Here is a 14358-nt window from a genome sequence, read left to right as displayed (position 1 = left end):
TTGGTGTCAGCTTTTATTGCAGATAGAAGAACAAAGCTTGTGATGTTTATCTCTTCCTTTACTGTCCTTGAAAGATACATAGACAGAAGCAATTGGAACCCAAATTAAAAAAAAAATACTAACAAGAATAAAAGATGAAGGAGATGTTGATTTTATTATTTAATCATTTAAATTTCTTTTACATTTCCTGAAAAGATACATGGTCTAATGAAAAGAAAACAGTTTGAAATCAACATAACACCATTCTGGCTCAACCTCTAGCACTGGTTATCTATATAATCTTGAAGAAGTCATTTATTTTATTTGGTACACAAATATTCACATGTAATGAGAATAAACTAAAGTTTACTATCTTACCACAATTCTCTGAGTATGTACGGATGCATACAGAAGTAAGAAAGAAGTGAAAATATATGTATATGTATGTTTATATTTGCATGTCAAATGCACACCTACATAAATAGGCCTCTTAGTTTTCCATGAGAAAGCTGATTATGAACAAGTGGGCTGAAATAGGTGATAGGCAGTGTCCAGTCTCATGCTGAGAGCATCTGCTTCTAGTTTTTAAAATGCTCGTGTGTTCATTCCTCCATCCAAGGCAACTGAGAAATGGAAACTTGTTAGAAGTACAAATTTTCAGACCTGACCTCAGACCCATCCTCAAACACTGAATCAGGGGCTGTGGGGAGAGACTCAGCTATCTTTGTTGCAACCTGCCCTCCAGGTGATTCTGAAATGCACTAAAATGTGAGAACCACTACATTCAAACATTCCCAGGGAAGAACTATAGGCTAGAGGAGAGACAGGAATTAACGGGCCGGGGGGGCGGGGGGGCGGATGGGGGAAGGCAGGATGGTCTACGGAGAACCTGAGTCACAGGTGGTAGCAAGAGATTTGGGGAGACAGAACAGGGGCAGGCACAGGAGAGTGTTATTTACGGTTGTAGGATGACGGTGTGGTTGTAGAAAAGCGGGCATGAGCCCAAGGGCATAATAATGCAGTATCCAAGTATGCCCACGTTCGTCATTTGTTCTCATGCAGTCATTTCTGCTCCTGTGCTAAGACTGCTGGCTTTAGAACCTTCTTCCTGCAGTGGATGGATCCTAAAGGAAGATAGTTATCCTGTTTCTAGTCACAGCTGTTTCTGACCCCTATCGTCACTACCGTAGAAATTTGAGACAGGGAGAGTTAGGGCTTCCCAGCCTAAGCCTGTTTGTCTTCTGGTCTTTTTCAACAATTTAAAGTCCCCCTGATTCTAGTTTTAATTTTTCCCTCATTGACAGCTAAGGGGTGTGTGTATATTCAGAAAAAGGAAGAGAACTCCTAGAATTCCAATGGGCTAGGGGTGAACTTGCCCAGAGAAAGCTGGAGGAGTGAGAATCAGCCTATGGAACCGACAAGGCAAGAAGTCACCGTGGATGCTCTTCGCGAGGTTAATGGAAGTCGTGTTGTCATCCATGATGTTGCCTTGACAGGGGAATCCCCGGCTTTGCAACTTTCTGACCAACGTGAGGATCACCAGCCGATTATAACCTTTCCTGCGATGCTCAGGCATGGTGTAGCCATGGCACATGGTGGCAAACTGGTCCATCATAGACCAAGACACGGGGTTCCCCTTGTCATCACGGACACACACACTGGGGAAGCAGGAGATGAGGTTGGCGATGTATCGGCGACACTGTTCATTGCCGCCCCGGGACCAAGTCTGGTTGAGTAAGTCAACATCAGCAAGACTCAGGTAGGTTAGTCGTGCGGAAGAACTCATTCTTGAAGAAAATGACACAGGAAGAAATATGAACTTGGGATCACATGACCACAAACAAGTATTTCTCTCTCTTTTATTCACTTCAAACCTTGTGGGATCCTAGTTCTCCCACCAGGGATCAAACCTGGCCCCAGCAGTGAAAGTACCCTGTCCCAACCACTGTACCTCCAGGGAATTCTCTTTTTACATTGACTCAAACTGAGAAAGCATCCTGGAGATAGTGCCTTGCAAATACTAGAATATATTCAATAAATAAGAATCCATCACTTACCACTTACAAACATCTTTTAGGATTTCATTTCTAACAGGACGAAACACTCATTATATTGAGTCTAAGTCTTTCCTTCAAATTTTATGCCCACTTGTTATTGTCCTCAGAACAGATGAAGGGAAGGGTTTCATTTTTCTGGAGAATAAACCTCAGACTTGTTCTTATTAAGTCCTGAGTCTGCTGACACCCTCTCTGAGGCCTTGAACAAGTCCAGATACTTGGGTCCCTAACCTTTTTCTTGGTAACAATAAATGTTTTAGGATAAGACTCCTATATTTATGCAATCATGTCCAGAAAAGAAATATAAACCGCTTAATGTTCTAGGCATTTGTAGATGCTTAAGAAATGCTAGCTCTTTCAGACTTTTCCCTAAACATTCTGGAAAAAGGTTCCAAAATTCATGAGTGTTAAGATTTAAAAAAACAAAAACAAAAAGGACAGAAATAGTTGCAGTTTCTAAGAACTGAGATAGGTTACTTAGTTACAAGTCTCTGGGGGCTGGTTGTATTTTGAATTTTCTTTCATGCTTGAAGTTATCAATATCCTAAGACCATCCCCAGCTAAGAGGCCACTGATATCACTTTCACTTTGTCCTTTTTTTAAATATTTGCTTGACTGCTCCAGGTCTGAGTTTCAGCATTTTGGATCTTTTAGTTGTAGCAGGTGAGATCTAGTTCCCTGAGCAGGGATTGAACCTGGGCTCCCTAAACTGGGAGCGTGAAGTCTTAGCCACTAGACCACCACAGAGGTCCTGTACAATGTCCTTCTTTATGAAGTACAAGTTTGTGTTTTCTTTTATTAGTGGTTATGCAATGTTAGCTCATATTTCAGGTATTCTGTGAGACCTGGAAATGGGCCATTTGCCTAACCACTAAGCAGGGGGAAAGAATATAAATAAATGCAAGCAGTAACTGGCTTAATAGGATTTTTTCATTTAATTCTCGAAAATAAACTTTAGAACAAAGTCAAAGAAGCTTCAGGTAGTTATGTCACTACAAATAAAAACACTAAACCATGTGTTTCAGGAGGAACATTCAAGACAATGACCTTGTATGTGAAGGGCAGGTATCCAAAATAAAGTGTACAAATTTGAGTAATGATTTAGGTTTTAAAGACAAATTGTCTAACTTCCTATGCAGAAAGGAGCAACTCAAGTAAAAATTTGATTTAAAAAAATCTGACGGGGGATTGAGGAAAATTTTAAATAACATTTCAGGGATATGACAGCAAACAGACTTCTTGTTCAGTAGCTCAGTCGTGAGCGGCTCTTTGCAACTCCATGGACTGCAGCATGTCAGGCCTCCTTGTCCTTCACTATCTCCTGGAATTTGCTCAAATTCATGTCTATTGAATTGGACAGAATGTGGGAAACTCTAAAGGACCAATAGCTTGATTTTTTTTTCAACCAAAAGTAACATAAGAAATAAAAAGTGATGAAAGGGATACCTGTCTGTCAAAAGAAACTTAAGAGAGATATTAACCAGTTGCATATAATAACCAGGTGCTTATTCAAAACAAATAAAGTGCTAAAAGTTTTATGATAATTGGGGAAATGGGACTACTAACAGGTCATTTTATATTTAAGAAATAGTGTTAACAAAATTTTAAGGAAAGAGCTAACAAAGCAGGCTTAAGGCCACTGTTTTTAGAGAACCTGCTTGCCAGGTTGGCCTTTGGCTAGGTGTCTGGACCTTTTGGATTACTGGAGGAGTCCTGCCATTCCCAGAACTGGTAAGAGTGGTTAGCTTGGCCTGTTTGTACAGTCAATGTAGTTTATGCTGAACACCTGTTTTCCTCCTGGGAGTCTAGGAAATCGGTGCGTGCTTTGCAGAGGGCACCTCCAATAAAAAGTCTTCTCTGTGTTGTCACAACTCATTGCTGGGAATCAAATGCATACTGTCTGACTCTGCTCAGGGAGGCCTCTGGGAAGCTTGTGCCTGGTTTCCTCTGGACTTTGCCAAAGCACCTTTTTCCCCTGTGCTGATTTTGCTTTGTATCTTTTCATTATAGTAAGCTATAGCTGCAACTAAATATATTGAGTCCTGTGAGTCCTCTTAGCCAGTCACAGAACTTGTAGGTGGTCTGGGGGACCCCTGACACAGAGGTGATGTTACTATAGCACTTTAATAAAAAAAATTCTTGGGAATTCCCTGAGTGAATTCAATGTGTTCCCTTTTGGGGCCAGGGTTCGATGCCTGATGGGGGAGCTATTAATAAGATCCCACAAGTCATGCTATGCTATGCTTAGTCACTCAGTCATGTCCAATTCTTTGTGGCCCCATGGACTGTAGCCCACCAGGCTCCTCTGTCCATGGGGATTCTCCAGGCAAGAATACTGGAATGGGTTGCCATGCCCTCCTCCAGGGGATCTTCCCAACCCAGAGCTCGAACTGGGGTCTACTGCATTGCAGGCGGATTCTTGACAGTCTGAACCACCAGGGATTAATAAGATCCCACAAGCTGTGAGGCCTGGCCAAAATAATAATAATAATAATTCTTTTGGAGATATAATATTTAGGTATAATGGAATAATATCAAAGATATTTCCTTTAGAATAAATCAGGGGGTGGGAAAGATAGAGGTCTGGATAAAAGATTCCTAACATATAAATCTAGTACTTTTTGCATATTTTTAAAATATACATGTATATTTAATGAGCACAAGCTTGGTTATATATTTTTAATTCAATTAATAGGAAAATGTATTGTTGAAAAGGTTACAGTTGGAATTGAATGAAGAACAAACATAATTGAGAACTGCGTTATTTTGTGATTGAAAGAGGCAGATGTTTAAGGGTTTTTTTAAGTATATTGGTTTTGGAGGTTAATTACACTAGTTTCTCAACTCTTGTGTTTGAAAATTTTCATAACTGAAAAAGTAACAATAAAATCCAGTTGCTTTATGTGACTTAAAGTTTCCCTTCTTTTCTAGGGTTAGTCTTGTTTTGCTCAATAATTACTTCAACATACACCACAGAAGTGAAGAAAAGTAACATTCACTGAAGTGGGTACTTTTCAGGTATCAGGTTTCATTTGCTTACAAGAAACACGCAAGAAGGTATTATAGGTTCATTTTTACAAAGAACTGATTGAGGCTCAGAAGGATAACCTGGAGAAAAAACTGGCAACTCTCTCCACTGGTCTTGCCTGGAGAATCCTATGGACAGAGGAGCCTGGCAGCCTAGAGTCCATGGGGTCGCAAAGAACCAGACACACACACACACACACACACACACACACACACATACACATGCAGAAAGGTAAGGCAAGATGGAAAGTAACGAGTGAATGAGATCAGGGACCACGAAGTCAAAGAATGCAGATATAAACCAACACATGTTCTGAAGGGCTGGATTCTGGAATTAGATTTGATTGTTTCTGGCTCTACACTTGGCTCCTGTGTGTTATTTCAATTCTGTTCAAAAAGGGAATAATAATGGTACTGCTTTATAGAGTTGTAGAAAGGATTCAAGAAACAACGTATTTAAAACTTTAAAACATTTAGTGCCTGGCATAAAAGACACATAAGCCAGTTAAACACCTTCATCCCTGAAACAACAAAAAAGAATTATAACCACCTTGGGCGCAGACAGCAGAAGTTATTTAAAATTATTTGGAGGAGGATGATGCCCAAGAAATGATTTTTTCTGTGTATTCTGTGAAAAAACTGTCCATAGTTAATTACTGTGGACAGAGACACAGATTTGATTTTGCAAGAAATTATAAGCAAAAGGAAAAGAGTAAACACACACACACATTTAGATTCAGTCGCCTAAATCCAACATCCCAGAATATTCCTTAATGGTATTAAGTACTCCAGGTACTGCAGTTTGTATGTCCCTAGCATAAGTTCTCCCCCAGAAGGAGAAGCTTGGTTTACATACAAGGAACTGGTGTCTGCAGTTGAAACCGTAGATAAGCAAACGGCCTTGAAGGAAGCTAGCTTTACATCCACCTGCTTTGAGTCGGCAACAGCCTTGGAAACATCATATAATTCACTCTGCAGCCCTGTATGTGGAAACACACAATGAAAAAAAATGTGGACGCTTTATCTGAAAATGCCAAAAGGAAATTTGTTATAGTATTTCTATACTTGGTATAATCAACACCACCAGTTTCCCACCTTGTATTTTCCTAACCACCTTGTATTCTTATATGTGTAATCAGAGCTACTCCTTTGTCTGATTTTCAAGTCTTGTATGATATTTTCAAATATCCATGTTGATCATGATCTTCCATGGGAATTTCCGATGGGACTATCCCTTAAGAGTTTGTAATGTCTTATGGGAACTTTTATTTTCCTGACTTCTAAGATTGCTCTTAAGCCCCTGAGGGTAAGGGATGTTTTCTAGCTCTAGAAGTATGAAAGAGCTTCAATTTATTTGGCAGGGCAATCTCACTTTAAAGACTGTCTTTCAGTCTCCTGCCTAAATGCCCACCACGGCAATGTCAATATATAAACTTGGACTGGTGAGGTTTATTCTGCACTTAACTTACCCAGAACTCACTTGTTTGTCATAGCTATACTGTATTCCCTATAAGCCCTTATTCAGTTCTTGTTGTATGTAAAGCTGGGCCCAGCTCCAGAGTGGTGCACAAGAATGCCATGGTCTCTGTTCTGATGGTAATTACAGCATGGCACACGGGCCTTGTTTACTTAGAACTGACTGTCTGCTTCTCCAAATCCTGATCTGCTCTGTCCTTTCCATTCTGGCTGCTGATGGCTTGAATCCCCTGGAAATCGACTTTCCCACTTCCTTTCACATCTAATTGCTTGTTTCCTTCTCCTAGGAAATCACTTCCTCTTGAAGAAAACATGAATGGCAGGTCCTGGTGAATACAGACTGTGCTCTGAGCCTTGGCTTCTCCATCAGGGAGTTAAGTCCAAGAAAAGATAAGCAAGCCTTCAAGTTACTGCTATTAAAATTATAGATGCTGTGACTAGCACTCCATATTAAAACACTGAATTACATCTAAGTGGTAGTGAGCCATGCTGACTCAAGGTATGGATGGTAGTTCCAACAGAATTCTTTTTCTCCTAAGTTAGACTGAGTCAATTCTTTCTAAAAGTCATCCTAATATTAAAACATAGCCATTTAGACTTATAAGATGTAACAGATAACAAAAACTGCATAAAAGGGATAGCTTAATTAGTAATAATTGCATATATTTTAACTACTTCTAAAGCCACAGATAGAATTTGATGAGCTCCCTTCTATGTATCACTCTCCCAATCTTTTAATCACAATTCCTTCTCTCTCCTCCAAAAATAATCATTATAATAATTTTTAAGATAACCATTTTCTTGTTTTCTTTACAGTTTTATTATCCAAGCCTGCATCCTTAAACACTGTAGTTTGATTTTGCCCATTTTTTGTCCTGTGAGTCTTTTCATCAACAGATCTTCTTTCGATTCCCACTAAACTCCTCTCCCCCTCCTTTAAAAACTTCTTTTGTCAGTGAATCCTGCTGGTTAGGGCCTCTAGTCACCAAACAACAGGATTTGTTATTTAGATTTTGCCGATCATCTCTCCATGGTGCTGTGGATCACGTCCTTCTATCTATTGACAGGGTATCACTTTTAACAAATGATTTTCTCCTTTCTCAAGAAAGAAGGAACCTCCGCTTCTCATTCTGCTATTGTCCACTCCACCTCCTTAGAAGGGGAAGGGTTGCTGACTGAATAAGCCAGAACTTGAGGACATTTTTTTGGTTCATAGTTACCAGTGAGCAGGCCTTTGAAACTTTCAGGCTGGTGCTCCCGTAGACAAGCTGTCTCATCCATGCAGCTAGCAGTGAGCAGCGAGCAGGGTCTGTCTCGACAATTTTGCCTATTTTTGTTTCTTGCCCTTGGGTATGGCAAAGGCAAGGAGTTTGGCTCCTCTGAGTCTGTTAGAGGATTAACCCTGATTTAACATTGTTTATGGATGGTTCTTAGATTAAAAATGACAAAGGCATTCCCATGCAGGGTGTGTTCTTGCTCTAAACACCCAGTACTGAAGCAGCTTCACTGCCTAAATCCTGATCTATCCACCAGCCCAACCAGCAGGCTAGTTCTGACCTAGCCTGCACTGCGGCAGAAAGTAAAAGGCTGTTTATGTCTAGCTGATAGGCTTTTAGGGAGGCTCATGACTTAGAGATGTTATAGAAATGCCACCCTTTCAGGTTCTCTGAATAAGAACAGTAAAGACCCTGATGACTTCTTAGAAGCTATTCAGTGTCCTAAAGAGATTATAGTTCTTACCACAGAAACCTACAGTTGAGACCACATCAGAAGTCAAGAGCCTGTACTACTCTACATGGTAAATGAGGGGTTTTACCATTCCAGCTATACTAGGTGCTATAATTCACATCTCTCCCCACCAAACCCTCAGGAAAGATGACTATCAGTTAAAATGTGTATAACTCACAACTAATAGCTCAGCCTTCTGGAAAAAAGTATTGGCAATTAGAGGCATGGTCTCTCCATAACGATGAATTCAGGGGATTTGAGGATATTAACCAATAATACCAAAATCCATCCAGTTACTGCCATGACTTTTCACATTAAGGAGGAGATATACTCATTTCCACATTAAAGTAATCCTGGTGAGATTTTTCTGAATTGTTAGTTAGATAAGCAAGTGGTTGAATTATGCCTCACTTCTAACCAGCATAACAGGGGTAAATCTGTAAATGTGTGAGAGAGTTTAGAACTGCCTCTATAAAGTCTTTTTGAGCATTTGCAAGGGGATTTTTTTTAAATATATATAACATCCCAAGTTTTTAGGTTATGAATTTACATAAATCATAGTTGGACAGAAACTTCTCTTGTAGAGGGCTTCAGCTATTTCTGGCTGATAAAAATTACCAGAATTTATATATCTGACATGGGGGTTCCTACCTTCTTGTCAAATGATCAAGGAACTCATTTCACTGGACTATACACAGTAACTTCATTGCCTATATCAACTCCCAATCATTATAAAAAGTTGAGAGAGCAAGTGATACACTGAAGCCAAAGCTATCCATCCAAATAATCAAAAGTCATAATCTGTTTCTTGGCCTAAAGTTCTTCCAGAAGCATTGATGGCTATGTAGTTATCTCCTTGGAGCCCACATATACTCTTTCCTTATAAAATCATTTCAGTTTATCCTATGTAGACCAGATGATTATCTTTTTCAACAATCATTTGCTTTAGAAAGAACATAGACTTATCTATTGGCTTAGACTTAAATTAGATTTACTTTAAAAGATTATGATAGGAGAGGGTTAGAAGTAATAAGGAGAAATATCCTGTGATATTCACTGATACCATTTTTTGGAAAAAAAAAAAAAATCGCTTAAAAGCAGCCTCATTTAAATGGCCTCTGCCAACCGCAAAGGCCAAACCTCATTAGCAATAAAAAAAGTATTGCTACAAGACTGTAATACATAAACTGTTAATATATAAAATGTATCTAAGTATTTGTACATATGTGTGCTTATATGTGTGAAAAGTGCATCACATTTATATATCTGATAGATATGACAAAAAGGAGAAAATAAATGCCTGTCTAGTGTCGTGTACTTGACCCACCCTGTATTTGAAAAACTTGGTCCCAGTTGATAACACCGTGTTCTTCCAACAGCTGTCGGTAAGCACTGACATCTTTGTAGAACACAGCATAGGCATTAGTGTAATGGTCCAGGTTGTCTGTCTCAGCCTAAGACAGAAGACATAATCACAAACGCATAAAACACATCCTCTAGATATAGAGCTCCAGTACCTTCCTAATGAGGTCAGTACACCGCCTTTGATCAAGAGAGCCTCTACTTTGTCTCAGAGGCAGAATGGGGAGGATGCTGTCTTTTTCAATCTTCTTTCATATTTATCCATATGACCAAAGTCAATGATCATGAGGAATCATCAACCCAGTGGGAAAACTAGTGTGTACAAGCATATCTGCTTTATGCTTCTAGGGATTGTCAAACGCTAGAGAAAGCATCCTAGTGAACACATTTAGACTGGAGGTTTCCATATGTCTGATACTCCAAAGCCAGTCAAATTAGCAGCCAATGGTGAGGTGTATAGCTTGTTAAGCTATGATGGTTACAATTTCCCGTTTACTTCATCTTTTCATTCCAGTTGGCACCAATTCTTTTTTTGCCTTTTAAAACCGTACCTCTTTCTGCCGCCGTGTGATGATGGCTTTGAAGTCAGGCCATGAATCCAATACCACTTCCTTTTGAAAGGGATTCCCACGATTTATGTTCATCACTGCTCCATAAACCTGAGGTAGAGAACCCAGAAGAATGGCTAGTCATATTATTAACCATTTCAGATGCTTATTACTCTTTTCATTTCTTGTACTACTGCAAACTTATGGCCATGAGGGGAAATTATAAATATACACACATATATTCACAACCCACACAGATATAGACTTCTCCCTTGTTATTTCATGAGTGCACATGAAAACTGCTAAAGTGTCTATGACAGTCTATGAAAATGCTCCCAAAACGTAGTGTTTTTTTTAGCACAATGGTGAGAGGTGCCAAATCAATAGGCCTACCAGACAGGGACTTGGAACATAAGTCAGTAATACTTAATGAATCAGCGTCTGATATCTAGATTTAGAGTTCATATATCTTTTAAATGTTCTATGGATACTTTTGATGTGCAGCTGCTTTTGAAATTTACTACACTATCTGAACATCATATGTGAAGTACAACTACTCTTTCAACCCTGAATTACAATTAAATATCACTTGAGACTGAGATACTGTCCCCCAGAAAAAAAACCAAAAGCATATCCTGCATTTCAGATTTGATAGAACAGGTCTGTATAAGCATCCCCTGAGGGTTGTAACTATGTCTTATTCACTGTTATACCCATGGAGTCTGACAGAGCTGACCAAATGCTTATTGACTAAATAATACTGAAGTATCTTAGAATTCCGTTCTGTGACTTTTCACACTTTCTTCTCCACTAAGAATCAAAGATGCCTGTCCCACAAAGCAACTTTCCTATGTTACCTGTGTGCTTCTAGAGAAGATAAAGTTGTGGTGGTAAGGAGGAGAGCTAAGCTATAGGCCAGTGTTCACAGCAGCATCTTATAATACTGTAGACAGAAACTGGAAACAATATCCAGCCACAGTGGAATAAATAAATAAAGTGTGGCATATTCTTACCGTGGATTACAAAAGAGCGACATGGTATTGAGCTTGTCCAGCCAGAGAAGCTAAGTTCAAAAAGATACTTACTGTGTGATCCAATTTATATTACATTCAAAGACAGGCAGAATTAAATGATGACTTTAGAAATTAATAGTGGTTACTATGGGAGACCAGGGAAAGATATTGACAGGAAAAGAGTATGGAGTGGGGGAAGAATGGTGTTTGATGTACTGCTCTTTCTTGAATGGAGTAGAAATTACATAGATATTCACTTTGAGAAAATTCACTGAGCTGTATCCCGTTTTGTGCACTTTCTAGTGTTATGTGGGTGTGTGCCAATTTGCTTCAGTCCTATCTGACTCTTTGTGACCCTATGGACATAGCTCTCCAGGTTCCTCTGTCCATGGGATTCTTCAGGCAAGAATACCGGAGTGGGTTACCATGCCTTCCTCCAGGGGATCATCCCAACCCAGGGGCTCTTATGTCTCCTGCATTGGCAGGCAGTTTCTTTATCACTAGCACCACCTGTCAAGCCCCTTCTAGTGTTATACTTCAAAGAAAAAAGTTAAATTATAAGGGCTTCAGAGCCTACATTTTACCTCCTTTATCACTATCTTAGTTCTAATCACTCACCTCATCTCAATGCCTAGAAGATGATCCAACTCTCTTCTGTCTTACCCAAACTGAGACCTCACTCAAATTTTTGCAGACTGTATCTTTCCAAATGTAGTCTAATCCTAACGTGCAACATGGATCACACTTAGTGAAAATCCACAAACGAAAGTAACCTGGAAGGGTCATGCTTGTTCTCTTCATGATTAAAGTCTGGAATTGATGATCTTACGTGTACGGAGTAATACATTTATTAAAATAGTTTCACATGAGGAAAGCATAATCCTTATTCAAGAATGGAACTTAAACATGATTGAAACGTTCACACAGTTAGAAGAAAAAAAAACCTCTTTACAATATTCAGATTCTGAAAAAATAACTAGCTTGTAAAAGATCAGAACCAACTGAAAGCTTTGGCATGGGTTGAAACCACAGGGGGAGGGAGATGGCAGGATAAATTGAGAAAGTAGCAGTGACATATATATGTTATCATGTGTAAAACAGATAACTAATGGGAAGCTGCAATATATCACAGGGAGCGCAGACTGGTGCTCTGTGACAACCTAGAGGTGTGGGATGGGATGGGAGGGGAAGGCTTTACAGGGAGGGTCTCTAAAGAATCAGTCTATGTAATATACAATCAGTCTATATTATGACTGGTTCATGTTGTTGTGTGGCAGACACCAATACGACATTGTAAAGCATTGTCCTCCAATAAGAAAACCAACAAATTCTTTCAATAATTTATTTACCCAAAGAGTGAGTGTTGAGAGGAGATGCAAAGTGGCTAGGAGGGAGTAAAAATGCTAGAGAAATGGCAGGTAGAGCTTGTGAAGGAAATCTGGAAAGATATTTGAATATTTAAGCCTAAAGACTTCCATGGTAGCTCAGAAAGTAAAGTGTCTGCTTACAATGTGGGAGACCTGGGTTCAATCTCTGGGTCAGGAAGATCCTCTAGAGAAGGAAATGGCAACCCACGCCGGTACTCTTGCCTGGAAAATCCAGGGGACAGAGGAGCCTGGTAGCCTACAATCCACAGGATCGCAAAGAGTCGGACATGACTGAGCAACTAAACTAAACTTTAAGCCTAAAGTGGGATTATGAAATATGCAGCTGTAAATTCCAGTGGATGGAGGAAGAGGAAACAATTGAGACTATCTTTTCTTTATCTTTTTTATTCACAAAAGGACTTAGTGTTTCCTGAAAGGGTATTTTTAAACAGTGGTCAGAGAACAAAGCCAAGCATTATATAACAATGAAATCATTAAAGGAGGATAAAGAGATTTATGGATAAAAAGACTCAGGGTAGGAAAAATAAGAAATTAGGAGCAAAGAGCTAAGCAGCTATGAAAGAGGAGATTTCTCAGAAAGGCATCTATGCCTATATGGTTCATTTCCTTAATTCTTACTTCAGATGTTGTTGTGAGAGGCAAGCATTTCCAAAGAACACTCAATTTGAAATGTGATAATCTAGATTTAAATCTGAATTCTAGCACCTGGAAATGGGGAAGTTATTCAGTAATATTATCTATAAAATTATAATATAAATATCTGCCTATTCAGAGGTTTTAAGATTACAGAGGAATTAATTTTACAGAGGGATTGATTGGGTGTTTTTGAAGCTCAAATGAGATAATGTGAAAGATATTTTTTAAAAATTATACATACCATTCAGGTCAAGTCAACTAATCTGAATTTAGAAGTTTTTAAAAAATAAAAATTTAACAAGTAAGAAATTACCCTTCTGCTATTTAATAAAATTTAGAACTGAAATTTACTTCATAAATAGTCCAGTCCAGCACAGCCTGAATTTTCCTAGAAGGTATCTAGCAAGACTGTCAAAAATATAACTTACTGCATTGTATTCCCAATCCACTGAATCAATCTCTAGCAGGAGGGGACTGGGAAACTGTATGTTTACCAAGTACTCCCAGAGTCTTACCATCAAGAAAATTTGGGAAACAGCTATAAGTCTGATGTTATTTCACAGATTATAAAACAAAGAAGATAGAACTATTCAATGTTTCATACCTTAAGTGATTCAGGAAAGTGACTCTTCAGCATTTTTTCCAGGATCAGTAATTTGGTAGAACAGTTAAGAACTGGCATGTTCTCTGGAGAGTGGAGAGCTAGTAATTCCACCCCTAATTAAAAACATGAAAGGATGTATTTAATTTTTGTCTGTTAGTATTTAAATCTACCCAGAAAGATCCCTGAAGCTTTTTCTTTGTCTTTTTGGTTCGTTTGTTTGTTTCTTTAAGCTGGGCTTCATTCACTTTTTCTCATGTAAAATGATATGGTGGCTACAACTGGAGCCAGGGTCTTCTGCAGAGAAACTCTGGTGTGGGTCTTAAGATGGTCGGTGAATTCCTAATATGAAGACTTGGTGAATACCATCTCTTTCAGGAGTGAGCTAGCTGTAGGTCTTGGAAATGGCATCAAAAGTTATTTAGTGGTATTGGAGAAGACTCTTGAGAGTCCCTTGGACTGCAAGGAGATCCAACCAGTCCATCCTAAAGGAGATCAGTCCTAGGTATTCATTGGAAGGACTGATGCTGACGCTGAAACTCC

At 39.0% G+C, this 14358-nt stretch overlaps 1 protein-coding gene across 1 annotated transcript; it reads right to left on the bottom strand.

The window, feature by feature from the left end:
* Window positions 1-1339: 1339 nt before the first annotated feature.
* GLYATL3 (glycine-N-acyltransferase like 3) lies at window positions 1340-13896 on the bottom strand. Its single transcript, XM_065912222.1, has 5 exons — window positions 13819-13896; window positions 10181-10288; window positions 9595-9721; window positions 5920-6043; window positions 1340-1766 (listed from the first exon to the last, which is right to left on the bottom strand). The coding sequence occupies exons 1-5, from the start codon at window positions 13894-13896 to the stop codon at window positions 1340-1342; spliced, it is 864 nt and encodes a 287-aa protein (XP_065768294.1).
* Between the last annotated feature and the right edge of the window lie 462 nt (window positions 13897-14358).

This window comes from Muntiacus reevesi, chromosome 20 (genome assembly GCF_963930625.1).
Source record: "Muntiacus reevesi chromosome 20, mMunRee1.1, whole genome shotgun sequence".
In the NCBI taxonomy this organism is placed as follows: domain Eukaryota; kingdom Metazoa; phylum Chordata; class Mammalia; order Artiodactyla; family Cervidae; genus Muntiacus; species Muntiacus reevesi.
The sequence above is the reverse complement of the archived record's forward strand: the minus strand, read 5'-3'. Positions and strand labels throughout refer to the sequence as shown.

What these genes read in the sequence shown, in the direction of transcription:
- GLYATL3 (XM_065912222.1), bottom strand. Translation starts at nt 13,896, where the DNA reads ATGCCAGTTCTTAACTGTTCTACCAAATTACTGATCCTGGAAAAAATG. An exon ending in TCACACGGCGGCAGAAAGAG is followed by an intron (nt 9,722 to 10,180) that starts GTACGGTTTTAA and finishes CTTCTGTCTTAG; the next exon opens with GCTGAGACAGACAACCTGGA. An exon ending in ACTGCAGACACCAGTTCCTT is followed by an intron (nt 1,767 to 5,919) that starts GTATGTAAACCA and finishes ATTTTCTTCAAG; the next exon opens with AATGAGTTCTTCCGCACGAC.